Source organism: Alexandromys fortis, unplaced genomic scaffold, assembly GCF_014885135.2.
Source record: "Alexandromys fortis isolate MF-2015 unplaced genomic scaffold, M_Fortis_MF-2015_v1.1 scaffold_196, whole genome shotgun sequence".
NCBI classification, from domain to species: Eukaryota; Metazoa; Chordata; class Mammalia; order Rodentia; family Cricetidae; genus Alexandromys; species Alexandromys fortis.
Window position 1 is genome coordinate 230,898 of NW_026068078.1, and position 27,443 is coordinate 258,340.

General features: G+C 37.1%; 1 protein-coding gene across 2 annotated transcripts in view; it reads right to left on the reverse strand.

Annotated features, from left to right (window-relative positions):
• The window catches only part of Unc5c (unc-5 netrin receptor C), a 328,599-nt gene that overhangs the window by 114,019 nt on the left and 187,137 nt on the right, over nucleotides 1-27,443 (reverse strand). For both annotated transcript variants that reach the window (XM_050121748.1, XM_050121747.1), the window contains exon 2: nucleotides 19,321-19,542. In XM_050121748.1, the coding sequence (XP_049977705.1) occupies nucleotides 19,321-19,542 (222 nt within the window). The remainder of the gene's footprint in view (nucleotides 1-19,320; nucleotides 19,543-27,443) is intronic.

The following is a 27,443-nucleotide window of genomic DNA, read 5'->3' on the forward strand; positions in this document are numbered from 1 at the left end:
CCTTGGGCTCTTTTCCTTCTGTTTGCTTTGTCCAATTCTGATGTGTTAGATTTTGTTTTATCTTATTTTATATTATATTATAAATAAAATAAAGTCTGTTTTCTAAAGAGAGACAGAAAGAGAATGGATCTAGATGGTAGGGGAGATGGGAAGAAACTTAAAAGAGTAGTGGAGGGGAAACCATAATCAGAATATATTATGTGACAAAATAATCTTTGTCAATATAAGGAACAAAAGTCTCTTGTGGATTATACTAATTCTCCAATTTATTTAAACTATAAAAACCTAATGGTTGCTTAACACAGGCACAGTCTGTCTTCCCATTATAGCCTACAATGTAGTTCTATGCACTACTCTCTATATTGATTTATTTAATAAGAGGGAATCATAGTTTAGAAAATTCTGAAGCTCTTTCAAGAAAGTTATGGTGAACTAAACTTAAACAGAAATTGGAAAAAAAGAATTAGACCATATGGGATTATCACCGAAGCATGGTTTAAGTATAAAGAAATAATGGGGACCAGAGATAATTCAGGAAGAATATCATAAAGAGAAGAGCACAGATGACTCTAAAAAATGAAAATACACAGACCATTGGAGTAGCAGGGCTCACGAGTCCTGAGGACAGAAGTAACTGCTGACTGAGACAGACAATAGATTGAGTCACAATGAGCCCTGAGTGGCAGTCTGCAATGTGTGCTGTGTAGAAAAGGAAGACTGGAAATGATAAGTAGGTGAAATGACAATTTTAAAAATGGCACATGCTTTAGGGAGATTAATCTGTGTTTACTAGTAATTTGACTTGCAGAGGATTTCAATAATTTTGATTTTAGTTATTATAAAATGGTTTTAGATCTATGACTTTACATCAAGTCATTTATAGGAAGTGTTGAGAGCTGTTTTCTTTATGTGTGTGACCTTGTGAGAACACTAATAAAGGAAAACAGACACAAGCACTAGGCATAATAATTTGCCCTGTTGGCTTTTCACTCTGCACTTCCTCCAAATGCCTTGGAATCAAACATTAAGAGCAGTCACCCCAGAGTGACGGCACTCACAACAGTCCCGATTCCTTGTACCGTCTTGGGGGTGGCGAAGCACACATCTTAATTAAGGGAGCCATCTTAGGGTTGGCAAGAGATTTGGTGCTCCCAGGTGCCCAGGGCGATGTCCCCAGTTAGTTCCTGGGGCAGCTGAGGACAGAGAACCTGAAATGACCATATCCTATAGCCATACTGATGAATATCTTGCATATCACCATAGAACCTTCATCTGGAGATGGATGGAGATAGAGACAGAGACCCACACTGGAGCACTGGACTGAGCTCCCAATGTCCCAAGGAGGAGCAGAAGGAGGGAAAATATGAGCAAAGAAGTCAGGACCACGAGGGGTGCACCCACCCACGGAGACAGTGGGGCTGATCTATTGTGAGCTCACCAAGGCCAGCTGGACTGCGACTGAAAAAGCATGGGATAAAACCGGACTCTCTGAATATGGCGGACAATGAGGGCTGCTGAGAAGCCAAGGACAATGCCACTGGGTTTTGATCCTACTTCATGTTCTGGCTTTATGGGAGCCTAGCCAGTTTGGATGTCCACCTTCCTAGACCAGGATGGAGCGGGGAGGACTTTGGACTTTCCACAGGGCAGGGAACCCTGACTGCCCCTCAGTCTGGAGAGGGAGGCGGAGAGGATTAGGGGGAGGGGGAGAGGAGAGGGAGGAGGGGGGAAAAGGGAGACTGGGAGGGAAATGGGAGGCGGGGAGGAGGCGGAAAAAAATTTTTTATTTCAATAAAAAATTATATTTAAAAAAAAAGATTTCTGCTTTCAGCTAAATCCTCTAGGATTTTACCAATCCCATGGGCCTCACTTTTAAGACAGGCAGTATGTGGAAGTGCATTCCACAGCATCTTCATTCCTTATGTCCGTATCCAACAACATATGGAAAGCAGGCCACTTAGCCATGGGATTGGAATTTCTAAGTAGGCTAGTTCTGAATAATTATGGACAAAATACACAAACCTTATGCTTAAATTAAGGTATGAATGGATGAGTTACTCTTGCCTTCTAGAGTTTTTATTCACTTTTCTGCTGGACCACAGGGGAAATACTCCCAGGTTACATGTTCTATCAGGTACAGCATAATGACCAAAACATATTAAAGGCATAGAAAAAGACAGATTAATGAAAAAAAGTTCTCCAAGGACATCATTACATATTGATATGAGATATACCATTATATTTTAGGGAAAGAAATGTTTAGTCATGATAGTAGTTTTATAACTTTAGTCTTCCCAGGAAGATAGAAAAAATGTCCTGTAACTTAAACTTTGAATATGGTAGGCATTTACACCCAAATCAACGGACAGCTTATTTCTCACACTGTATACAGCCTCCATCCTTTTATATAACAGCAGAGAAGATACAGATTTAATAAGGAAAATGTTCTTTTCATCTTCCTTTATAAAAAACTAAACAATACAATTATAACTCGTCAAGTCCAACAAGGACAAGCTCAATCTGTAACAAGAACTTTCAAATTCCACTTTTTACAGTGAGTATAAGATCACTGTATGTTCTGATATTTTCAAAATCATACTATAGTCTGAAAGTCTTTTAATGATTCTGGAGGGAAAGCTGATAAAAAACATACCCCAAGTATAATGTACTACCTTATATTTTCTTTACTAATACCGCAAACATCTCTCTGCTGTTCTCATGACCCCATTGCATTTATTTCTGTCTTTCACACTTTGGTTTTGATAAACAAGTTTTAAGTTCAAATTACAGAAGATAATACTGATGCAGGTTTGTTGGTAAAACTTATTATTTTTGAACTCCAACTATTTGCTAATTCTTTGTGGATTTAACACCATGCATTCTGATGCCACTCATCTTCCCGCCACTCACTTCTGCCCTCTGCCTTAGCAATATCCCCTGAAAACAAAATTTAAGAATAAAGTGGAGGGAAGGGTGGAGCCGAAGGAGGGGAGGGAGTGGGAATGGGGTAGCTATGATATTAGAGCAAGGAAAGAGATATCTTGATTGAGGGAGCCATTATGGAGTTAGCAAGAAACCTGGCTCTAGAAAAATGCTGATACCCTAAGCAATAGAGGAGAGGGTATCTGAACTGAGCTTACCCTTTAGTCAGGCTGATGATTATCTTAAATATCACCATAGAACCTTCGTCCAACAACAGATGGGAACAGAGGCAATGACCCACATCAGAGCACTGAACTGAGCTCCCAAGATACAGTTGAAGAGTGGAGGGAGTGAGAGTATGAGAAATGTTATTTCTCCTTTGCAGTTGGTTACAGAAGATGCTTTATGAGATGATGACTGATATAGAAGGTTGAAGCTACCCAGGTCATGCCCAACTAGGTAGTATAACATGACTCTCAAGTAGACCTCCTACTGTAGACTGTCATGGAAACAGGTGTTTGTTCTATTTGATTGAGCCATTTCCTATTGCTGAGATGTCTGAATGTCCTCTAAACTTTGTATATTATAAAGTCTTAGATAGTAAAGACAATAGAAATTTAACACACATCCTGATTAGTATATAGGGGTTATCAAAATAAATTTCTAGGAGATGAATGAAGAAACAAAAATCACACAATGCTTTTGGAGCATGATTCAAAACTGAGCTCCAGATTATTAAGCACTTCAAAAATCATAGTAATTTTAGGTCTTATCAAATATCTAAATGTTTAATTCCAATATACTTGAAATACTAAAAAAATTGAGAACTCACTTGTCATATACACAATGCTATTTTCAAAATACTATGAAATGTATTCAAACTTCCTGTGTGAACACTGAACTGTGAAACATGGTGTCAGTGTGTCCATTAGCATTCTTTTACAGCAAACCATTTTGATATTTTTGTAAAAGGTAAGTAAACTTAAATTTGAAACAATATAAGGGTGATACCCGATGTTGGATATTGTTTAAAACTTGTTATATCTTTATAGAAAATGGAAGAAATGTGGTGGTTTCCCACTGTGACTTCAATTCCCAGAGATGTTTGTGTAACTGCATGATATTGACAATGGAACAGAAAGCTTGAGTCATATGTTTGTTTATATCTCCAGGCAAAGTATTCTTCTCTGCTCTTATATGTATGTGTATATACATGCATGCATGTGTGTATATATATATGTATACAGATATACGAATATATTTCTGTTAAATGGTGTTTTAGTAAAGAGAAATTACTGCATGCTAATAATCAGTCTGCAGGATATCGATAAACTGCTGGAAATACAGCTGGGATTCAGCATAAAGGGGACATATCACACAGTCAGTGTATTTGTGCACCTATCATCCCTGTGCACATTTATATGCATATGATTCATCTACTATTTTCTTTTTCTCTGTAAGATAGCATGTGCATACTTCATATCCTATTATATCCCTATTTAACTGCACTACTGCCAGATTCCACTTACTTATGCACCGTTGAATAAACTATGGTTAATAAATGTCCTTGGAAATGTGCTTAGATATAAATAATATGCTGCTATATCTAATTATAAGTGTACATCCAGCATACATGTTCACTCTCAGAATCCTAAAGAAGGACAGCTTCACTTAGTCTATGCATCCAGGGTGAGAAGAGAAGTAATTCCAGAGCAGGCTTGTGAGAGCCTCCTTTCTGACTCTGAAGGGAAATGCAGTACACAACAAAAAGTTCATGGCCCTTTAACATTCTCTACTGCAAAAGAAATGCCAAACAGTGGCAGCGATCAACATTCCTAGGCTGATTGCTCTACCTGGTAAACCCAAGGGCTTGTGTTGTGGGCCCATCCCCAAGGCAGGCAAATCATTGGGACTCTTAGGTTTCTAGCCCTCCCCTGCTGTCCTCTTGATGGCAAATTTGGAGCTTGGTATGGTCCTGCTGTTTGTCTCCAGCAAGGTGACAAGGGGAGGAGACAGGGAGGAAAGCAGAGGTGAAAGTGCAGATCATGTACACAGAAATGTGTGTGCCCATTGGAAAGAACACATAAGACTGCAACAGTGCCCAAGAATGTAGTTGTTGGATGTTATCCCCTTGATAATTTTCATGCTCCCATTCCATAACCTCACAACTAAGATGTATAACCTTTGATCTATCTTAAGTAAATCCATCCCTGTTTGAAGTCTCCTGCTACTCAGCAGGGTTTCAAGTTTGTTGTGGAAATCTATCAGGTAGGTGAATTCTGAGAATTACCTTGAAGTATCATTTCTTTTTTTTTTTTTTTGCATTAAAAGTGTAAATTTTTATTTTGACTTTTGATAATTTTTAAGTGTGGAAATAAATGCCATTGATGCCCATATTCCCATTGAAGTATCATTCCTATTAAGACAGAAGGGACCTGGGCTCCAATAATGTTGGAGGATGCCTCCTACTTCAAATGTTACTGATGGATAGTCTCTACTGCTTATAATGAAAAACACAAGTAAAGCAAAACTTAAAACAAGCAGAAGTAAAAAGTTGAGAAGGGTAAGGGGGCTATACAAAGTCTTGTCAAAGGTTTGTGTTTTACATGAAGATGTAGCAGGGACTTCACTGAGGACATCTCTGTACTTTTTATTTCTGGTTCAGAGGATTTACAGGCTCTTTCTAATGATCTGGGCCTTCAGTTCTGGGTAATGTATCCCAGTCCCCAGCTTAGTGCTCATGCAAAATTGAAACGCTTTGGAGGCAGTTTAGTGGCTGCAGATGAATCTCAATGTGCAGGAAGAGACATAATGGCTATTTAGACTTGCTAGGAGAAGCTGAGGAGATCAGGGGAAAAAAATCTATTGAACTGGAGCCATCTGGGAAGTCAACCGAGCAAGGCCACATCACAGTGTGTTTGCATTCCTATTGTGTTGCTAGCCATACACAAGGGTGCGTGTTTGTGTGTGTGTGTGTGTGTATACAAACCTGGGCTTGGTGTGCCTGTGTGTGCCTGCATATGGATGAGGGCAATAGGAAGTGAAGACTGATCTTTAACTACACTGGAAATTCGATTTGGCTTTGGCAGCTACATGGGGGAAAATGTGATCATGAGAGTCTTCAGGTCTTGGTGAGGCCGAGACTGGAATAGGGAAGGGTTGGCACGGATGCTGTAGGCATGAGGAAAATGAGAGCTAAGTAGGGCCAGAATGAGCAGTTCGTTTCCTGCCTCTGGCTCAGAGTACAGCACAGAAGATCATAGGAGCTTTGGGAATCTGATACCAAACACTAGAAGACTGTTGCCATCTGTTACAGCTGTACTTAGAAATCGAAAAGAAAAAAAAAAAAAAAGCAGCGGAATAAGGCAGGCAGGTACTTTTATTTTGATGCTCCACATTTCCACTCACTGGGACTTTGCTTGATACATACTCGGTGAATATGCTAAATGGTGTGCTCCCTCAAAAAGAAACATCTCTGCTGGGATCCCTAGGATCCCTGAGATCCATACACTTTTGCATGTGACCTTTGCAAAAGTCATCCATAGGAGACTATTGCAACTATCTTGGGTTATCTTGGTGAACACAAAGTCCACAGCAAGCGTCCTCACACAAGACAGACACAGGGGAGAAGGGAAGGTAAAGATGGAGACAGAGACTGCACTGATGGGACCACCAGCTCAGGGACGCTGAGCCACTTCTAGAAGCTGGAAGGAACGAGGAACACATGTTCCTCTGGAGTCATTGAGGGAGGAAGTGTAGATCTGCTTAGTTTCATGTTTCTATCCTGTGAGAAAGGAAACTTCAGTTGCGTGAATTCGCCACATATCTGTTAACTTCTGATAGTAGGTCTATTAAGCAAATATGGCAGCTAGAGGGATGACCCCATCTGTTTTCATATAGAAAGTAGCCAAAAAGGAAAAAAAAAATCTGACATAGCAGAAACCGAGGACAAATTGTCTGCCCAAAAGTGGATCTTTTGGTCTCGCCAGTGCCCTCAGAATGGGTAAGGGGAGGCATTTTTTTAGTCTTTAACGTCATTGCACATGCAGGACACCACTGTGTAGGAACATCCAGGCTGTAGCTATGAAAAGAAGCATGACATTCATCCCCTGCCATCCCCAGGCTCGCCCAGCTCAGCACATTGCCCTGGGTTTTTCCACACAGATTCTAATTCACTCCAAGTTGAGAACCTTGTTAAGAAGGCTGCTTTCTGTCCATCAGTCTCAGCATTTAATAAGAAGAGACAAATGATATGGAATTGAAGACAGCAGAGGCTCTCTCCCTCATAACTCTATGCAATACTTTTATGCGTTTCAAAAACATATTTTTTCTCACTGCAGGAAAACTCAAGCAAATGCTAGAGAATTTGAGACGAATAGGCAGAAACACAGACAGCAGGCATAGAAAAATTTTGATTCTATGTCCAATAGTATAATTAGTATGAAGGTTGGTACCTAGGCTCAGTGCATCATGTTATGCCGTGTTCAGTTGATATCCTTGGGAGGTCTTCTCTTTTCTGTAAGAAAATGGAGGAGCAGTAGATCTCAGAGAGATAGGTGGGGGGAAATGAGAGGAATAAACAGAGGGGAGGTTATGTTCAGAATGTATTGTATGAGAGGAATAAACAAGCAAGCAAACAAACAAACAAGTAAATATCATTAGGACATGGGTCAGGATATAGGTGTCTGAACTCATTCTGCCTGGTGACTGTCAAGAGCAGCAAGGGTTAATAGCACTGCCCTATCAGTGTCTTCTTGCCTTTGCTTTTGCTTGCTGGGAAATCTCTTCTAGAACATACTTTTATAATCAGGTTAAACCTTCAGTGAGATCAGGAGCCGACACAAGACTTTTAATATGAATTGTTTTTTCATTGCTCGCTATTATGCTCCCTGCAGACTCTGTTTGCTTTTTATGCCAACTATGCTGATACTTGGCAAATTGTAGCTCTCCTATTATACATGCTGCCTTTGTATTTGCAAATGTACTTTTCAGAGGATCTGGCACAAGAGGGCATTTGGACAGGCATGGGGAAACTAGCTGGCTAAGGAATGACTCAGGATTGCTGGCAAGTTGGGGCAAAGATCAGGATATAGACCTAGTCAAGCCTTCCTCCTTCAGTCGTGGCAGTAACCACTGAGGGTGGAATTGTCTAACTAAAGCCATTTTCTATTCCCTCTTTCAAGGTTCCAGGATATCTCAGGTAAGGAAAAAGAAACTGCAGTCAGTATTTTGAACAAATTATTGAGAAAATTGTGAGTACTAGGAATTAATGAAATTAATAGAAACTTGGGTGAATGAAAGCAATTCATCAAAAGTAGCAATAGGTTCAGTCAATAAATACTTTTTCTATGTGTGTCCATACCTGTGATAATGTTTGTATATGCCCAGGTAGACATGTATCTTGTTTTATTCTTTAGGTACTGTCCACCTTGTTTTTATAAGTCTGTCACTGACCTGAGCCTTTCCCATTAGGCTGAGGATCCCCAGGGATCAACCTGCTCTACCACTGCAGGGCTGGCATTACAAGCACATACTATCATGTATGGTGTTGCTTTACATGGCTCTTGTGGCTTGAACTAGGGTCTTTATGCTTGTGTGGTAAGCAACTTATAGATGAAACCTTCTCTCCAGCCCCTAAAAAATGAATATTAGATTCGCAGATACAATTCTGTAAGCTTTAGCAAGCTGACTTCTTAAGGTGCAGTTATTTCTTCTGTAAGTGCCTTAAGCAGGATACTTTATCTGTTCTGTGCTCTTTCCCGTGGAAAGAAAGTACAAAAGACCCTCCTTAAAGCCTGATTTCACCTGAAGGTTAGATTGGAAAAAAAATAAACTACAGCTTCTGACACTAGTACTATTTTCACTTTGAAGTGGGCATTTTTAAACTGGAAGGCACAGCGGATGCACGGTTACTGGGCAAATGGCAATATTGCTATAGCAACACAGTCTCTAATGTTGTTCTCAAAAGCCCTGTTTGGGTCTCAAGTAACCTAGATGAAGGATGTCCTTGGATATCTGTTTCTTATTGTAGCCTCCGGATGGGCATGAGAGGCAGGACTTTCTCTAGATTTAGGGACAAATGCACAGACACACACACACACACACACACACACACACACACACGAATATGTATGAAGTTACATATTGACATATGTGCGTATTTTATTAAATCACATTAATCAATGCTTTTGACTTAGAGAAAAGAGAAACACTGGACGATAAAAGTCCTTGTCCTTAATTCTAATTAAGGACAATGTTTCTATTGCTTTAGAAACTCTCAATGTACATAATTTTACAAAATTTTTGTTTTTTTCTAATAAACCACCACTCTTTAAAACTGAACTGAAGCATATCATGGTTTCTTGCCTTAACAATCATGTTGTAGCCATATTTGTTTAGCAAATACATGCTATTATATTTTTCTATGTAATATGCAATTTAGACAATAGAAATATTTTAGTTCTGCAAATGGGCTATAGTTGGGATTTGCCAGTATATACAGAGAGCTTATAATGTTGAAAGCATCAAAGTGATATTTGCAAATATTAGAATTATGAAAAGTGAACAAAAATAATCCCAGCGTGAAGTGTAAAAAAAATGACAGGCACCCACTTTTGTTTGTAAATTTGGAAAACAATAGGTGCAGAGGCCAGGTTCATATGCAGCATAGGAGCTCAAGTCATCTGCCTAGCAGGGGCCCATCTGTGAGATCAAAGGGAAGAAAAGATCAGCAGCCCCAGTCCTGGAGCTCTGACTAAACTTTATCTTGTAATTGCAGCTGAGGTTATGTCAGCCACGTTAACTTGTGTTGAAGACTGATTTCAGTCAGTGTGAAATAAAGATTAATCAACTGTAAACAGTAATGGGCAAAGAGTAGTCAGAAGCATCTAATTCAGGATAACTGTTTTTTCTCATGATTATCGCAATTATTCTCTTGTGAAGTTAACAGATTGACTCTGGGACAACCCTCTTCTACTACATGAATCCTTATCAATTTTCTAGTTTGATTTACCCAGCCCTTGGGCCAGCTTCATATTGCAAAGAAAATAAAACTCTGTTAGTTTCTGGTACTGAAATGAGTACCTCTGAGAAGGAAGTCAAATGAATAATTGACTTATATTCCAAAATCATTTATCTTCATTGGCAGGCAACTGTATATATACATAGATGTCTCTGTGCTTGCATAGGCAATATACCCATGACTCACATTTAAAAAGTCATGGAATGGGGTTGAAATATACTTTCCATTTTTATGCATCATGTACATAAAGTTAAACAAAACCCACATAGATTCATTTTAAAATGTTTGCTCTGTTAACTAGGGCAGAGTTTAAGACGATTATGGAGAATAACAAATAACATGACGTGTATGCAGGATGTACAAAATAACTTGTAACAGAAGACCGAGTTGTTCAGTGTATTTGCCAAATCACCTATTCATGAAATAATATAGATAAATCCACCATCAGAACATTTGCCAAATTTCAGTGACCTAAATTTATGAGGTTATGTAGCTATACTCTCTCAAAATAGATGCTTATTGACCATTGCTTGTATTTTATGCCTTATGCTTCTAACTTATAAAGAAAATTCTTTTGCAAATAATGAACCATAAAATCTCATTCTTATGTATCTTAAGAGACAGATGATAGATAGATAGATAGATAGATAGATAGATAGATAGATAGATAGATGAAAATATCCTTATTTTATTTTTCAAGACAGTGTTTCTCAGTAGCTATGGAGCCAGTCCTGGAAATTGCTCTGTAGACTAGGATAATCTTAAGCTCTGCCTCTACCTCCCAAGTGTTGGGATTAAAGGTGTGCACCAATACCACCTGGCAAAAGTATATAATTCTTACATAAATAAGATTTATGATAAATCATGTTTTATACATCTAAATACTTGAATATTGATGCTCTCTTATAGACTAAGCTATATTTCATGCAATTATGATACAGGAGCAAATATAAATGGAATAAGTACAAGCAAGAGAAATGATGCATCTATGTAAACTTCCTGAATAACCTTCTTTAATAAAGAGAAGGATTTTGACAGAGTCAGGAGGCAGGAAGCTGTTCTGAAGAATAAACCATTCACCTATATTTATTACCCTACATATCTAACATCAAGTAACCATGGATCGGAAAACGTAAAAATCACAGCTATTACTCTTGATTTCATGGAGCATACTCCAGATGAAGAGGAAAGGAAAACTGGAAAAGTGCATAAGACAAGCATTGTCTCTCAAGCATAAAAAATTACTCAGAGGATAGAATTTGACCAGACTAACTTTGTGAAGTTCCATATGACATAGTGAGTCCAAGAAGTCAAAATAATAGAAAATCTTTTACACTCAATTTAACGATGAGCCTGGAGCATGCTAAAAATTTCCTAAGCTAAAGAAAACAACTCCCACAGTTCCTCTAAGGTGAAATCCTTATTCTAAGACATGGATTTGAGACTTAAGAGATCATGTATAATCTATTACAATTCATACAACCCCACTCACTTCCCTTTGACAACATCACAGCAGCAGTTCTCCGTCACCTCCCAGTGTGGCAGTAAGGGACGTCTTGACTTTCACATGCTGAGGTGCATATGCTATTGTCTATACAGACCACATCATATTCAAGTTCCTCTTAAAGAATGCACTGAAACCTGATTTCCTAGGGAAAGAAATTAGAGTTGGGGAGCGGGCATTTAAGAGGTGGTTAGGCCAACTGTGTGGCTCTCAGGAAGGAGACTGTTGTCCTTAGAAATGACAACTTGGCTAGGTACCACCTGTGAGAAACCTGGCAATCAACACATATCCTGTCTTTAATTTTTTCCTGGACTTCTTAGATTTTAGTTCTGAGAAATAACTTTCGATTGTTATAAACGACGCCAACTATGGTGTTTTGTTATAGCAGATCAAGCTGACTGAGATAACTTTATAATTTTCCCTGAAGAAGAATAGATTAGTATAGCACTTTAAAATGTTCAACTGCACTGTTTATTTATTTATTTTACAAAATAGCATCTACTAAAGTAATTCAATGAACATCTATAGGAGAAAACACCCAGCTGTTCTATCACATAGAAGATGTGGTAGAAAGAATCTATTTTGTCAAGACTAGGGTGTTTGGTGAGGAACTGGTTAGCTAGAAGTCTATAAAGTCTCTCCAGAAATATGTAATTTATGATGTAGACAAAAGAAAGGCACTCTAGATTTTAATTTTGTTTACATTTTTATTTACTGAGTGTGTATGCATTTGTCTATATGGATGTGCATCCATGTGTATACATGATATGTGTGGAGGTACATGTAGCAAAAGACACACTTGGAGGTCAAGGACTAACTTTGTAGTCATTTCTCTCCACACACTTTTAAAAGGCCTAAAGGAACAGAATACATATAGCCAGTTTTCATGGCAAATACCTTTTCTCATGAAACAATCTTGCTGGCCCACATTGTGGACTTTTATAAAAGAGCAGTCAGTTGATGCTATGATTAAGGCCTAGACTGACCAGAGATTGGACTGTTGAAGAGGTAGGACAAGTCTAAAAATGTGTACACTCAAGTAACCTAATAGATGTTTATACACAGTAGGTAGGAATAAGAATTATAATAGCAGGTTTCAGTCATGGAGAGGCACCTTCTTCAGTTTTTCTCCTTAAATAAATGTCTGCATTGTCTGAAAAAGATGAAAGAGTTTGAATAAGTAGAAGGGGGTTCAGAATTCTAGAAACTGGGAGGCAGAGGAAGAAAAATCGTTAGTTCAAGGTCAGTTAGGAATGTATGCTAAGTTTTAAGCTAGCATGGATTACTTAGAGAGCCCCCTTCTTAAAAAATAAATAAATGCAAAAACATGAACCAGAAGACTAATTTGGGGGAGCATGAAGTACTTGATGATCTTGTTGGTTGGTAAAGTAAGGAAGAAGCTAAAATTACTGGTTATGGTACTAGATGAAGAGCTGAAATGCATCAAGAAATAAGACCACAAGAAGAGAAACAACTATTTAGGTCTTGGGTGGACCCAGTGTGTCCTCATGAGGCTGCAGGTGAGTTTTGGAAATGAAGCAAGCTACTTGAATGTATACCCAGGAAGATATTTTCTATATTAGCTTTCTTTATTCTTGTTAGTGCTCAGTGTTTGCTAATTGTCCAAAGAGATACCTTTGAAAATAACAATAACTCAAATCCCAAGCACAAATTAATACTATTATACTGAAGAATCACGAAGGACTGTTTGCAGAAGAGCAATGTAGTGCAAGGAAAGCAGCTGGAAGCATGAAGAACATACAACAGCTGCCATTCCATGATGGTGCTAGGGAAAAAAAAAGACAAAGAAAGTGTCATGAGCTGGAGGGAACCTCCTAGTTCCAGGCCTGCTGGAATCACTGCTCCATTCAGCCAAGAGAAAAAGGAAGCCTGTGGTGACATCCTGCTTCCGTTTCTTCTGTTTCCTTCTCATTGTGCAATGTGAGGGAAATTAGCTTCTGAAAGGGAAGGCGCCAGATGAAAGGGAAGACACAAGATGAATTAATCCCACGCTTACTCTGAGTAGGGTATTATAAGAGGTTCTTTATTTAGTGGGAGACTCACAGATCACAAGGGGAATAGGAATGGAATCCAGCACCTAGGTGAGAGAGCAGGGAGGGAGAGGGAGAGGGAGAGGGAGAGGGAGAGGGAGAGGGAGAGGGAGAGAGAGAGAGAGAGAGAGAGAGAGAGAGAGGGAGGCCCAACATGGTTCAGTCTCTCAAAGGCCATTGGCTGAAGAAGGTTCCCCATCAAGTTGCTTTCTCCTATTGAGCCTCAGTTTTTCATAAAACTTTATTCATAAAACAAACACCCCAGAAACCATATCATATAAGATTTATTGGATGATCAAAGAGTATAAGACATACAACATGCCAGTGTAAAGTTCACAGCACCTTTTTTGTTGCTATGTTGATCTTATAGATATTTTCAGCTAATTTGAGAATAAGTAAAGATGAAAGAAGAAAACATCAGAGATTATTAAAATTTAAAAGCAATGGTGGCTTTCTTAACTCCCTTGCTTCTTCATGGAAGAAAAACATTTGCTTTCACGTGGCAGATTTTGGTGCCATGGAAACAAGAGCTGAAAAGACTTCAAGTAAATAGAGAGCACTCGGCTGAGCCCAAGCTCTTCTTTAAAATCCAGTCATACAATTTTGATCAGACCAACATTTCTATGTGATTTGGGGACTGAGGAAATGGCTCAGTGGCTAAGCACACTTGATGCTTTTGCAGAGGGCCTGGCTTTGATTCTTGGCACCCATATGGCAGCTCACAGGTATTTGTGACTAATTCTAGAGGATCAGATCCTTTCTTCTGGTCCACACAGGCACTACATGCAGGTGGTGCCCATATATACATGTGGGAAGGCACTCATACACACAAAATCAACACAAATATATATTTCAAAGTGATCTTGATGGGTATCTAGAAATATATTACTGTATCACCAGGCCAAGAATTTCTGAATATTGAATACTATAAATTACATTTGCCTTTCCTTTGGTTTCTTAGTCAAATGAAAGAAATGTAACTTGGTTTCAATGATGAATAGCAAACAGCAAGTATCGTGAGGGTGTTTAATCAGTAGACTTCATTTTGATCAATGATATGACTTTGCTAAGTATTCAATCATTTGCTTCACACTTTAGAGGATGAGGGACCACAGGATGACTTCGGAATTTAAGAGATATTTTGTCTGTTTGATGTTTGAAACTGTGTCTTATGCTGTACCCTAGGGTGACCTTGAACTCACAAAGTATACCAGACTTGCTTTGAACTTATTGAAATCTTGCCTCACTCTTCTGAATGCTGGATTACAGGTATAAGCCACGTCGGTGCTGTATTTTGGGTATAAGGAACTGAGTGCTGGATTGCAGGTGTAAGGTACTTAGTTGAATAGAGGGAGAATGGATCATATGAGCAAGGGGGTGGGGTCAAGATAATGATTGGAAAAACCACAGAGACAGCTCACGCAAGCTCACAGAAGCTCATGAACTCTGGACTGACAACTGGGGAACCTGCAAATGACCAAACTAGAGTCTTTCAATGTGGGTGACAGTTATGTGGCTTGATCAATGGGGGAGGGGGCTGGCAGTGTTACCAGGACATATACTGGTTGTACCAAGTGGCTTTTGGGAGCCCATTCCCTATGATGGGATATATTGCTCAGTCTTGATACAAGGGGGGGAGAGACTTGATCCTGTCTCAACTTGGTATACCAGACTTTGTTGATTCCCCACTGAAGAATGGATGGTGAGTGGAAGCGGGGGAGGTGGGAGGGCTGGAAAAGGGTAGGGAGAGGGAAGTGCAGCTAACATGTAAAATTAAAAATTAAAAGAGAGACTTCGTAAAATGTTTATTAATTTTTCAATGTGAAGTGTCTTTGCTAGAGACTTTCTTAAATGCAGTTAATTATTCCTAGTTACCAGGAAATATGATCAGTACTAAATATATTTGCATATGTTGTTCAAAGGAGATATCTATAAAAATAAATGTACTTGCATTGTCTTTAGTCTGTTTTAAAGATACTAAGAACATTTCCTTGTTTTTCAATGTACTTCAATACAGTATATTTTAATATTTCTTGCTATCAAAACCCACCATGGTTCCCTCAAAATAATATTAGATTGCTAATGTTCAGAGCTGAGAACCCTAGTTGCAGATGATTCATTTTTTTTATGGAAACACACAGGCAAAGAAAAAAACCCACAGAGAATTCTATTCCCATTTCTCTCTTTGAGTTTTTGGTCTTGGAGTATAGCAAAGAACTCTAATATAAGAGACCAAGACATTTCAACACAGTTTGTCCAGAGTGAAGAGATTTATGACTGCGGGAAGGAGATGCAATAAAGTGGCGTGGGCTGTTTAGACAGTTTCATTATTTATGATGAAAATAATATATTCACAGGGACTGAAAAAAGTCGAACAATAAAAGTCTCACCTCATCATCCTAGATTCTGAGCTGTCAACTTCTTGGTGTGCATTTATGCACAAGATTTCCCTTTCTATAAAAAAACATGTGTATCTTCTTTGTACAATGGCAATACCTACCACGGGAGCACTGTGTTCTGTGTTTTGGATTTTGTGTTCAATTTTATCTGAGAGAATTTTGCACAGCTTCACATGTGGAAAAACTTCACTTTAAAAAGACATTATAGTAATTCATTCTAAGAACGAACATAATCAAGGGCTCATGGTGGGCAGCTGGCAAACGGCAAATCTTTTTTTTTTTTTTTTTGCTGTGACATTCAGAATTTTACTGGTAGCAAGCCCCTAGACTCATTTACTTACAGGAAGGGTGTATGTATTTCAATATTTGTTTTATCTTCAAACGGGCATTCTAATTTGTGCCCCAGTAAAAAAGTCTTTAATCCATGTTTTGAACTAGATAACATCTCCTTAGATGCTTACTTATAATTAGCATATTTTCCTATAATTCCATGATCAAACACTGATCCATTTTGGGGGGATGCATTTTCTTAAATGTAATTTAAAAGATATTTACATAGTAACTAAGTTATCTCTTTGACTTATATTCATCAATGTTAATAAAAGTTTTTAAAAATGCTCTCTTTGGCTCTGTTTGTGATATTTTAAAATTCAATTTCATAACGGTTTCCTATAAGGCATTTTGATTTTGTGTTTTAATTTAAAAGGCTTGGCTGTCCCATTACTAAAACCTAATAACCAAACAAAAATGGCCAAAATGATGATAGTGATGATGATGGTGACCATGATGGTGGTGATGGTGATGTCAAGCTCTAAAATCTAGAACTTATTCTAAATAACAAACTAGAATACATGTTTTGTATATCAATTTCTTTCCCTTCCAACCTCCTTCCTTATTATTCCAATGCCTGTATTAATCAACTTATACTTAACTTGTTAAAACAGTCATTATCACATTCAGATAGTCCTTAGGTGTTTTAGTAGTTAATTTTACCAAATTAGAAATGTTAATCTGTGTTTTGTCTTCTGTTATTATCAAGTTCCTTTCAATGTCTTTTATTTTATGTTTATAAAGATTCTTCAATTGTGCTTCTATTCCAGATTTCCCCCAGCTTTTGTTAGAATTTATTCTATTTAAATCATGGTAATCTTACAGAATCACTTATAAATACTAGGTCCCTCAAAATATTTGTGCCATTTATTCAAGAACAACATATACACTTGTTTGTGTTTTGTTTACACAAAAATTTTGAAATGAGTAGAATTTGAAATATTTTTTTCTAAAAGGTTGGTGGGTATTTTAGTGGTGGAGCCCAGGCTCAGCATGCATGAGGTCTTGGGTCTATCTCCAGTATCTCAAAAAACCAACCAACCAACCAACCAACAAAAAACCCTTAACTTTATAACTATACAATATCTTTTACATTGATATTCTAAATGACATGCCTAATTACATTTGAATTTGAATTGTTTATATGCATATAGAAAAAAATGAATTATAGTATTTTAACCAGCTAATTTTGTGACTTCTCAATCTTTGTAAGTTTTCTTTGAAATTGGCTGTATTCTACATGTACAAAATTATGTCATATGTCATAAATGATAGTTTCATCTTTCTTTTTAACTTTTATGCTACCTAATGATTTGTGTTATCTAAAACACTTGTTAATACGTTGGAATGATTCTCTCAGTTCCAGTTTCTGTAATGATTCATTCAGTTCCAGTTTCTGTTTTTTTTTTTCTTCTATATGTGCCTAGCATGGCAACACGCAGATGGCTGCTAACGTTCTTGCAATGTTTCAGTTGGAAATAAAAGTCAACAAAATTATATTGCATTTGATTCTCTCTCTGATCTCAGGTACTGGAACTCATAAATCATTCCTTTATACTCACATATATATCCTGAATTTGAATGAAAATGTGTAATCAATTTTAGATTGTTCTTACTTGAAAGGTAATTTTTATTGATATACATAAAATTAATTTTGTGTGTAGTACATAGAAAACCAATATTTATATAAGTGTCTCACTTTCTTGCTCTCTCTCTCTTTGCTACTTAGTGAGAAGTTAACAGGAGTTCTGTATATTAAAGCATTATTTTTATTTTTAATCTTCATCTTTAATTACTAAAGACAGGGCTAAATACATTGTGATTCTCTATTTACCTTTGTGATACTGTGCACTCATCATTAAAAACCTTTGTATTTGAAATCTTTACAGATAAATGAGCTGAAGTCAATAAAATTTAGTTCACTTGGGACTTTTCAACATCTGGTAGAGTTATATTCTCAGTAATTAGAGGGAGAGGTGAGTCATTTTCCTGATGTAGTCTTGCACATGATTAGATATTGGCTGTTTCTATAGTCAGCAGCTTAAATTCAGTGACCATACTGATTAAATAATGACGAAAAGGTATATAGAGCTTCTGCTTGACTTCCCGACAACACTTATTATCTGTAAATCTACGATCCGCATGTTTCTTAGAGCAGCCTCCTCTCAGTCTGCTCAATAGCCTCATCTCCATCCTAAATTACCATCTTTTCAAATGATATTATTTCTGGAGACATTGAAAAGAGTACCTGTCATGTTCTGGTCTGTACTTTTATTCAGATTAAGCAACACTTAGACACAACTAGGAATTATTTACAATTATGAATACCTGAATCTGATATATGTGTATGTATGTATGTATGTATGTATGTATGTATGTATGTATGTATACACACACACACACACACTTGTGAAAGATAGGATGTAAAAGTGTTTTCCATTTAGGTCATTTAATTTCCTTTTAGCTTGGAAATGTTGGATAATAAACTCATAACATTTACAATATATACCTTAAGACCATAATATCATAGATCTAGATCTGAACATTTAAAATGCTATTCTCCCTACTGGATGAAAAACACTTAAGCCACCAGAAGAATGGTATCTGTCTTTCTAATTTAAGAGAAATATAAGAGATAACATTTACATCTTGAAAATTTCATTGATTGCTAATTTTCAAAGAATAAATTAAAATGTTACATGAAGTAATATCAAATTTATATGTGGATCAACATCGGGCAGTGATGTTAACCAAGCACAACATATTCCCTACTCCTGGATTTCAGGATATTTATCTTTGACTACCATTCAAGGGAAATTCAGAGTCATTATACACTAGGTCATTTAATATTAACTCACTCTATTGGTTCCCCATTTTGTATCTTACTGAATAGTCATGTATTCCAACAACAATAAAGCATTTATTCTTCATGGCTTGCTTTGCATTATATAGAATGAGAGCATTAATTATTAAACCTAACTCAAAGCTTTCGCCAAAGGATAACAACTGCATTTTCAGTGTTGCTACTTGAAGTAGAATTATGAAAACAGCATAGTGGAGTGAGTGAACCCTGCACCATAATCCCAAACTCACCGGAGGTTTCGTCTACTCTCTCATCTACTACGTGGTCCTTCTGGTGAACCCACTCACTGTTGCACTTGAAGTAGATCTGGGTGGCAGGGCTTGCTTTACAGTACAGGTTCACTGGCTTGTTCTTCACAATATAAGCTTCTTCAGGCTCAATGAGGAAGTGTGGCAATGGCTCAGGTGGGTCAGATGGAAAGGTTTCTGGTAGTTCATGAAAAAAGTCATCATCTGGTAAAGGAATGGAAAGTGGAAAAGGTCAAAATATAGCAACTTGACTTTTAATTGCTATTTGTTTTTTAGAAAATGGTTAACATAAACTCAACCATGGGAAAAATAAGGCATGCTGTAAGAAGTAGTCAGCACACTGGGAAATGAACCTTAGTGTCTGTCACCTACAGAAGCTATAATATTCACAATGCAATATGTATTTCCCAGGGTTACTATTAAGAATTGAAACAAGGGACTGAAGAAATAAATCAGTGATTAAAAGCAATTACTGCTCTTCCAGAAGACATAGGTTCAATTCTCAGCATCCACATGGTGATTAATAACCTTCTGTAACTACAGTTCTTGAGAATCTGATGCCTTCTTCTGGCCTCTGATGCACACTCCATACATGGTGCAGAGACACACAAGCAAGCACAGCACCGTCCAAAAATAAATAAATACTGAAACAAGCAGAAACCACTTCTATTAGAGGTATAAGGCTTGAAGCAAACTTTAAGTCCTTTGTAAATATTTGAGAAAAAGCACTAAAATATTAATGGAAGTTCAGATTCAAATTGATCTTTACTTTCAAAACATGCATTTGACACATTCAGATGAAAATATTCACTGAGACTAAAATTGTCTACACACTGGAAATGGGAATGAGCATCAAGCTGGCTACTGGTGTGGCTGTGGTAAAGTGTTATCCGGTATAATTTTGAAACTGTAGTTCATATATTTTACGGTATCATGTGACCATTAGAAAATAGCTTAACCTTCTCATAAACAAATCTCATTTTTATAGCTTAGAAAATTGTCAAATGTGTTACCCCACTCTGATCTTTCAATATCACTGAATAAATCTCATCTAAAACCATTGGAGAGTTCTGTACTCTTTGAAGTCTTCTTGTATTTCTTAACTTGAATTGCACATGATTTTAAGCTTCAAAAGTCATATATGTTTGTTTAAGAAAGCCCAGTAATTATTTATAACAATATAAAACTCTTTCCATTATGTTATTTGTTATGCATGACAATTTTCTTTCTAGGAGGGGCAGAAAAGAACAAACTATAGTTAGTCCACAAATATGAAAATATTGCATGTTAAAATTCATGGGTCAAAGGTGAAAATGTTTTTCACAAAACCACTGAAGTACTCTGTGCCGTAGGACACAGATGATATGATATTGGTATTTAGAGACTGGCTGCTCAGACATTACCTTGAAACTCATTATATTATGCATTCAGTTGCTATCCCATTTTTGGGAGCTAGCCATTGGTGAAGTGGACATCTGTCCACTAAGAAATCTGGCCTGCGACTTTTTTCATCTAGGTCGTGGAATAGCTTTCAAATAGTAATGACACCCAGCCATTGCCAATCTGTTTTGCAGTAAAAATTGGCTTTACTTGAATCACAGGCAAAAGTAGTTTTTGAAACTGCTTAGCCACAGACAATGCCTGAATTGTGGAAATGACGCCTGCTGTAGCTAGGCATTCTTTCTTACTTCAGCTCCTTGATATACTTTCTTCCAGCAAAGCATCATTTCCAGTTTTTCCACTGTAGACTAACAAGGACACACACTGCCAGTTTACTAAAGAATAACCTTGTTTATATCAATTTCAGCTCTACTAGTCAATATGCAAGACCACTCAAGACCCATCAAATAAACAGAGCCAGAAAAGCGAAGGGACAAGGGACTGAACTATTGACAGATCCGTCTGCACAAATCTGATGCTTTGAATGTCCTACCCATTCTTTCTATCATTTTCCAGAGCATTTCCTTTTATATGTGAGGATGTACTAGGCTGGTAATCAATACAGCTTTACAGCACGCCACACACAAATTCTACGTAAGTATAGCTCTTGTTTCATTATTATTCATGAAAGCAAACAAGAGAGTAACTCTATTTCGCTTCCCTTTTGGATTGTGTTTGCTTACACATAAACGTGGAAGTGTAGTTAAAACTACACATTTACTTAAGTATGTAAAAAATAAAATGTTTTCACTGTTTTTTTTAAAGTTAAGCTTGTTCCCTTAAAAGAACTGATTGCAAAGTACTAGCTTACTATACACATCTATTTTATTCAGTAATGTAGCGTAAGTATTTGTATGTTCTTATCCCATAGAAAAATCGCTAAGATACTAAAAATCAGTTATATCACCTAGTCAAAAACATGCACCTGTTTCGTCACATTGTTTTAATGACGGAGAATATGGATAATAATGGAAGATCAGAAAAATCACATGTATATTTTCAAGCTAAAAGAAGCTCAGTGAAATGCCAGCAGGAAAAGTCATGATTTAATGAATATCTAGAACACATATGAACAAACGAATTGGGCATTTCCTTAATTTTGTGTTTTACCATAATATAACCATTCCAAGTGAAAGAAATTTGCCCATGTCTTGGCATAGTATTGATTTGTTAACACTTGAAATGAAATATAATAAGAAGTCATTTCCACCATTTGAAATAACATTTTCTTCATTTGATAAAACTTGAGTTTCTATTACATATAACTATCATTTCCACAGAATTCATCTCTTAGTGTTCCTCTAAAGCGTTGACTTAACAAACAATAGTCTATAAGCTTAATGTTTCTTATGGTGTCCACATTGGAAATTCCAGTTCATAGCCAAGATGAAATCACATTAAACATTTTTTTCTTATTTCTAATACTCAGTGCAAGTACAGAAATGATAATTGGCTAAGAAAATCCAAGACTTTGAGTTAGTAGCTACATGGAGTGGGATAAATAGGATGAAAGAAACGGGCTGAGTGGTAAGTTCCAGGTTTTATACTACCCAGTTTAAAGAAGCTGTTAATAATTTTGAAATACACAGCTAATCTTTAATACTAGAATGGAAATAACCTGAAGATGAAGAGTATATTGTGTTCATTTTAATTTTCATGTTTTGAAAAAAACGTGTGTGTGTGTGTGTGTGCCTGCATGAGTTTATGTTCACACTCGTGTGTATGTACCTATGGTAGCCAGAGGGTATCATAGCTCCTGAAACTGGAGTAACAGATGGTTTTGTGAGGCCGAATGTGGGTTCTGAGAACACATAGAGGACCTGCTGTATAATTTGTGTGGCCCAATACAGAACAAAAAAAAATCAAGGATACTAGTTAAAATATATGAAGATTTCTGAGAGAATGGCAGAGGAATATTAAATGAGGCATCTGTCACTGAGGCATTACAGGTCAGATTCATCAAGAATCAAATCCTATCTACAGATGAAATAAAGTGGGCAATATGCCCCCCCCAAGTCTGTACAGACATGACACCATTCCTAGTGGACATTCATGCTGAAATTTATTGGGAATTTCACATATTTTTAAAGTATATTGAGTATATTCTAGAAGACAGGGAAATTTAGACTGAGAAACCTAGGCTCTAGTAAGTTGCTTGCTGTTGATGTGAGCAATTTGTGTACATGTCTTTCCTCAGTAAGAGCACCCACTCCATACAGAGGCCAGTTCTTCAGAAACAACAGGCCAGCTCTGCTCTGAGCTGATAGATTACTTACTGATATCACTTCTTAGAGCCTTGCTGTTTTTCCTATACAAACAAATCAGCTTGCAGCTACTATTAAGGTCAGATCATAAAATTTGAAGCTATAAAAGGATGACCCCAAATTTTCCCCCACAGAGCCATCACTAATTCCATTTCCTCACTACTTCATAGCTAAAGATTTGGAGGTGATATCATGGTGACAATAGGAACAGCTTTGGACTTCAACTTACCGTGGACAATATGTTTAAATTATTCTAAATTATTACTTTTTTATAAAATGTATACTTCAACTTGAAGTTCAATGCACCAATTTGTAGAAAATGACTTGAATAAAGAAATTGTTAAATATGGTCTTATGAGTAGTTTGTTCATATTAACAAAGCAAAATTATTATGGTGAGTTCCCTTCTATGTAGTAAGTTCAGCTAGCCCTGACTTTTTTTTGTGGATTCAGCATTATAATTCATTTTATTTTCTAACATTTGACATAATTTTCCTCTTTCTACCATTACTAAATAATGGTATCCCAGCAGCAGTGCTGTTTTTGTAAATCTTAGCATTTTTGCTTCTATTATTTCATAAGGCTTTGTCTTCTTCATTTATATACAGGAGGGGAAAGCTGTGCATCATGTATTATCTTTATAGACTTTCATTCTTCCTAATTCTTGACAGGAAAATATTATGCTATGATCATCAATCTTGGAAGCTTTAGGTTGCTGGTTTTATTGCTGTATCAAGGCCTAATTTTCATCAACTCAATACATAAGTTTCTACATTTCTGAATCACAAGACTTAAACTGTTATTGCTCATAGCATAAAATATAGGACCATTATCTCTTTGTCTGAGACTTGAAGCATATTCTTCTAAAATGGAATTTGCTTCCAAAGAACTTGAGAGCAATTTAAAATGAATGACTGGAAAGCTAATTTTATCTGCATTTGGCCACCCATCCATCAGCGGGATAATGTATGATACATTATCAAAAAAGCAGCTGGAATTAACTGTTTGAATAAGACTCTAGGCTATTTTTAATATTTAGATTAAAATATCCTTTGGAAGACAAAGGCTATGGTCTACATATCAAAAAACATATCATTTGATTCATCCTTTAAATTCAAATAGTTGAATCAATAATGCATTGAGTCTATTATATCTTTTGGATGTACTGAATATTTCTAACTTCAAAGGAAAAACTTTTTACTTTCAAAAGAAATATTTTCCAAACTACATCCTTCTATTACTAGGCATGATACAAAGTTAACATGCTATTTGACATTCAGCTACTTCTGATCAGGTAAATACTCCTAATCTCTGTGTTTCTTTCTATGAATACCTCTTGTTCTCACCTCCTCTCTTATGTAAGTTCTACTGTGCACTTGAACAAAAAAAAATTAAGTAACTCTTTTATTCTCTTCTTCACAAAATTTACCAAGTATAATTTTCTTTTGCTAAACACTTCACCTATGAACTTTGAAAGATGAGGGGTTGAAGAAGGTGCATTTGCGTAGAAATGAGAGGCCTTGAGGCACAACTGATGGTCCCAGGATATTCTCCACCAGTCTTTACCTAGAACAACTGAAAAATATTGGCAGGCAAAACTCAAGTCATCAAAAAGTCCTCCAGCTTCTAGCTGATGCCCTTCAGTAGTCTAATTCCTCACAACAGGCGAGGTATCCCTTCCTCTGAATGTGACACCCAGACTAAGCTCACATTGCGGCTCCCACTCCCCCTGCTCCTCCTCTGTATACATCCAGTCCCTATCAGATGGCAAGTCCATGAACAACTGTCGTGCATATTCACTTCCAACAGCTTATGTCTAGAGTACCGGCATAGAGTTCAAGGTTTTCCTCTCCTTTGGATTTGTACTTATTCCTAAGGAAATTCCACAGGACAACACAGAAATGTATAGGAATTATCTACTAAACGAATATCAAGGGAGTGAGAAGAAATATATGTATCAAAAGGTATCTCTGTGTGTATGTGTGGTGTGTGTGTGTACACACACTGAGGGCATGAAGTATGTATTTATTAATATGTATATGTTCATGTGGATGTGTATTCACATGTGGGAATAGAAAGCAGAAGATGTTGGGTATATTTGATCACCTTCCACTAGTTTTGAGGCAGGATCTTCCAGTGAACCTGAAGCTCATAGATTTGACAGGGTTGGCTAACTACTGCGCTTAAGGGATCTGCCAGTCTCTGCTGCTGCTAACTCTGGGGTTAAAGCACATGTGTATGTGTGTACGTGTGGTGTGTGTTCTGGAAATTTGAATTCAGTTCTTCATACTTGAACTGTAGGGATTTTACTGACTAAACTGTTACTAGCCTCAGCTTGCAAAGGCATAACTCAAGTGTTTATAAGTACAAATATAATTCCAATATATAAAATCTTATCTTGTATCCAAATTTTAATACCATCTATCAGGACCTGTACCTAGTTTTGGACTAAGCAAACTCTTCCATGAAATGTTGAAGGTTAAGTTTAACATGGTGTGAGTGGGAAATTTTACAGTATATCTGACTTTATTGTCTTCATCTATTGTGTGTACAACACACTGAAGTATTACATCATTCTTCCTATTTATAAGCTGCTTCTTCCTTGGGGATTTTGCACTCACACTATATTGCTCCCTGTCCTATGTCTTTGACCTTCCACTTTCTCCTTTGCTTCTTAAATACAGCCAGATAGTCTCAAAGTTTCTCCTTTAGGCTCCCTCGGGCATATCATCACATCAGTGGCTTCAATCATCAGATCGTGTCACATACATAACCTTCCCCTCCATTCCCTTTCCTTAAAACTCCCCGATGCCTTTGTATTGACTGAAAATGAAATCAGAATCTTATCCAGGCCAACAAGGACCTGCCTGATCTGATTGCTTCTGCCCTCAATGTCTCCTGTCTTAGCCTCCTGTCCTCTTGCCAACACGTGGCGACAGACATCCTGGCACTGAAGTCTTTATTACACAACACTCATACACACTCATGCACTTGTACTTTATTTGAAGGGCATTTTTTTCCCTTCTTGCCTTGAAGGTTACAGCTCAATTTGTCTCCCGGGCAAAAAAAAAGAATCAAGACCAAAAATATCCAAATAAATGACTCTTTCTAAGAAGGAATTTTTATCTGAATTCTTCTTATCATCTGTTATTTATTATTATTATTATTGTTATTACTCTCTGTTACTATCTCAAATTAACTTATTCACTAAGCTGATTTTCTCTTTGCACATATCTCTACAAATTAGAATAGTTTCCATTTTTCTCAACACTGTGTCCCCAGCGTTGACATTAGATGGACAATCTTTCCCCTAAAACTAACCTTACTTTTAAAATCAGTTGTTTCAATTTTAATTACAACATTATGTTCACAGTCAAAATAAGATTCCTTATTCACGTATTATAAATAAATTAAAAAACAGAGTCCTTCACTTTGTATTTGGATTATGTAGGAGTCTCAATCCTAACTCTACTTGTATTCGTCAGCTTGTCATTGCTGTTGACAAAATGCCAGAAAGAAACAAGTTAAAAGGAAAAAAGTTTATTTTAGCTCATGGCTTGAGATCTCACATACATAACCTTGTGGACGATCATTTGTATCCATCACCGTGGGACTCAGTTGACTCTGTTCATCTCATGGCAACCAGAAAGCAAACAGCCTGAGAGAGGAGAGGGCTGCTGACAGAGAAGCCACTTCCAACCACAGCATTCCAGGCACACTAGGTCCTGTTAACTATGTGTCACATTAATTTCTCATGTTTCCTCATAGTCCACCAGGTCAGGAGACCCTCAATGGAAAAGATGGCTCTGCCACTCTCTCCTCTAAACACTGCTGCATTTGAGACCAAGCCAAAGCACAGGCATTTCATCAGATCCACACCAGAAAGACAATACAGGACTATAAGAAGTGTGAATGTTCCAGGATTAAAGTAGAATTGCTTCAGCTTCTGCCGGAATGTCCAAGTGTTCCACAGAACGTGGCTCCGCACTCGTTCAAATCCAGCTAATTTAGCGCCACTCCTCCATATTGGAATTTGGGGATTCTGTATCCCCCCAAAAGAGTTTATAAGTTTGTTCTGACTTCCACATACCTCATGTCTTACAATCCACATTCAGTATTGAATCCCCAATGCCTGCTTCAATTCCATTAAAAAATTCATTTTTAATCTCAAATATAACCATCCCTAAAATGCAAATTGCATAATGCAATTTAATAGGTCAATGATTTTACTTCATGTCAGAGCTACCATCTCCAAGGTTTTAAAACTATCTTTCTATTGAAGTGAATTCATCTATAGCTGGCGACTTCAAGAACTACAAGAACATTATGTGTTATAAGGCAATGTTTGATGTCATCTACAGCAATGTCAACATAAACAATGCATAACTCTTTAACTGCTATA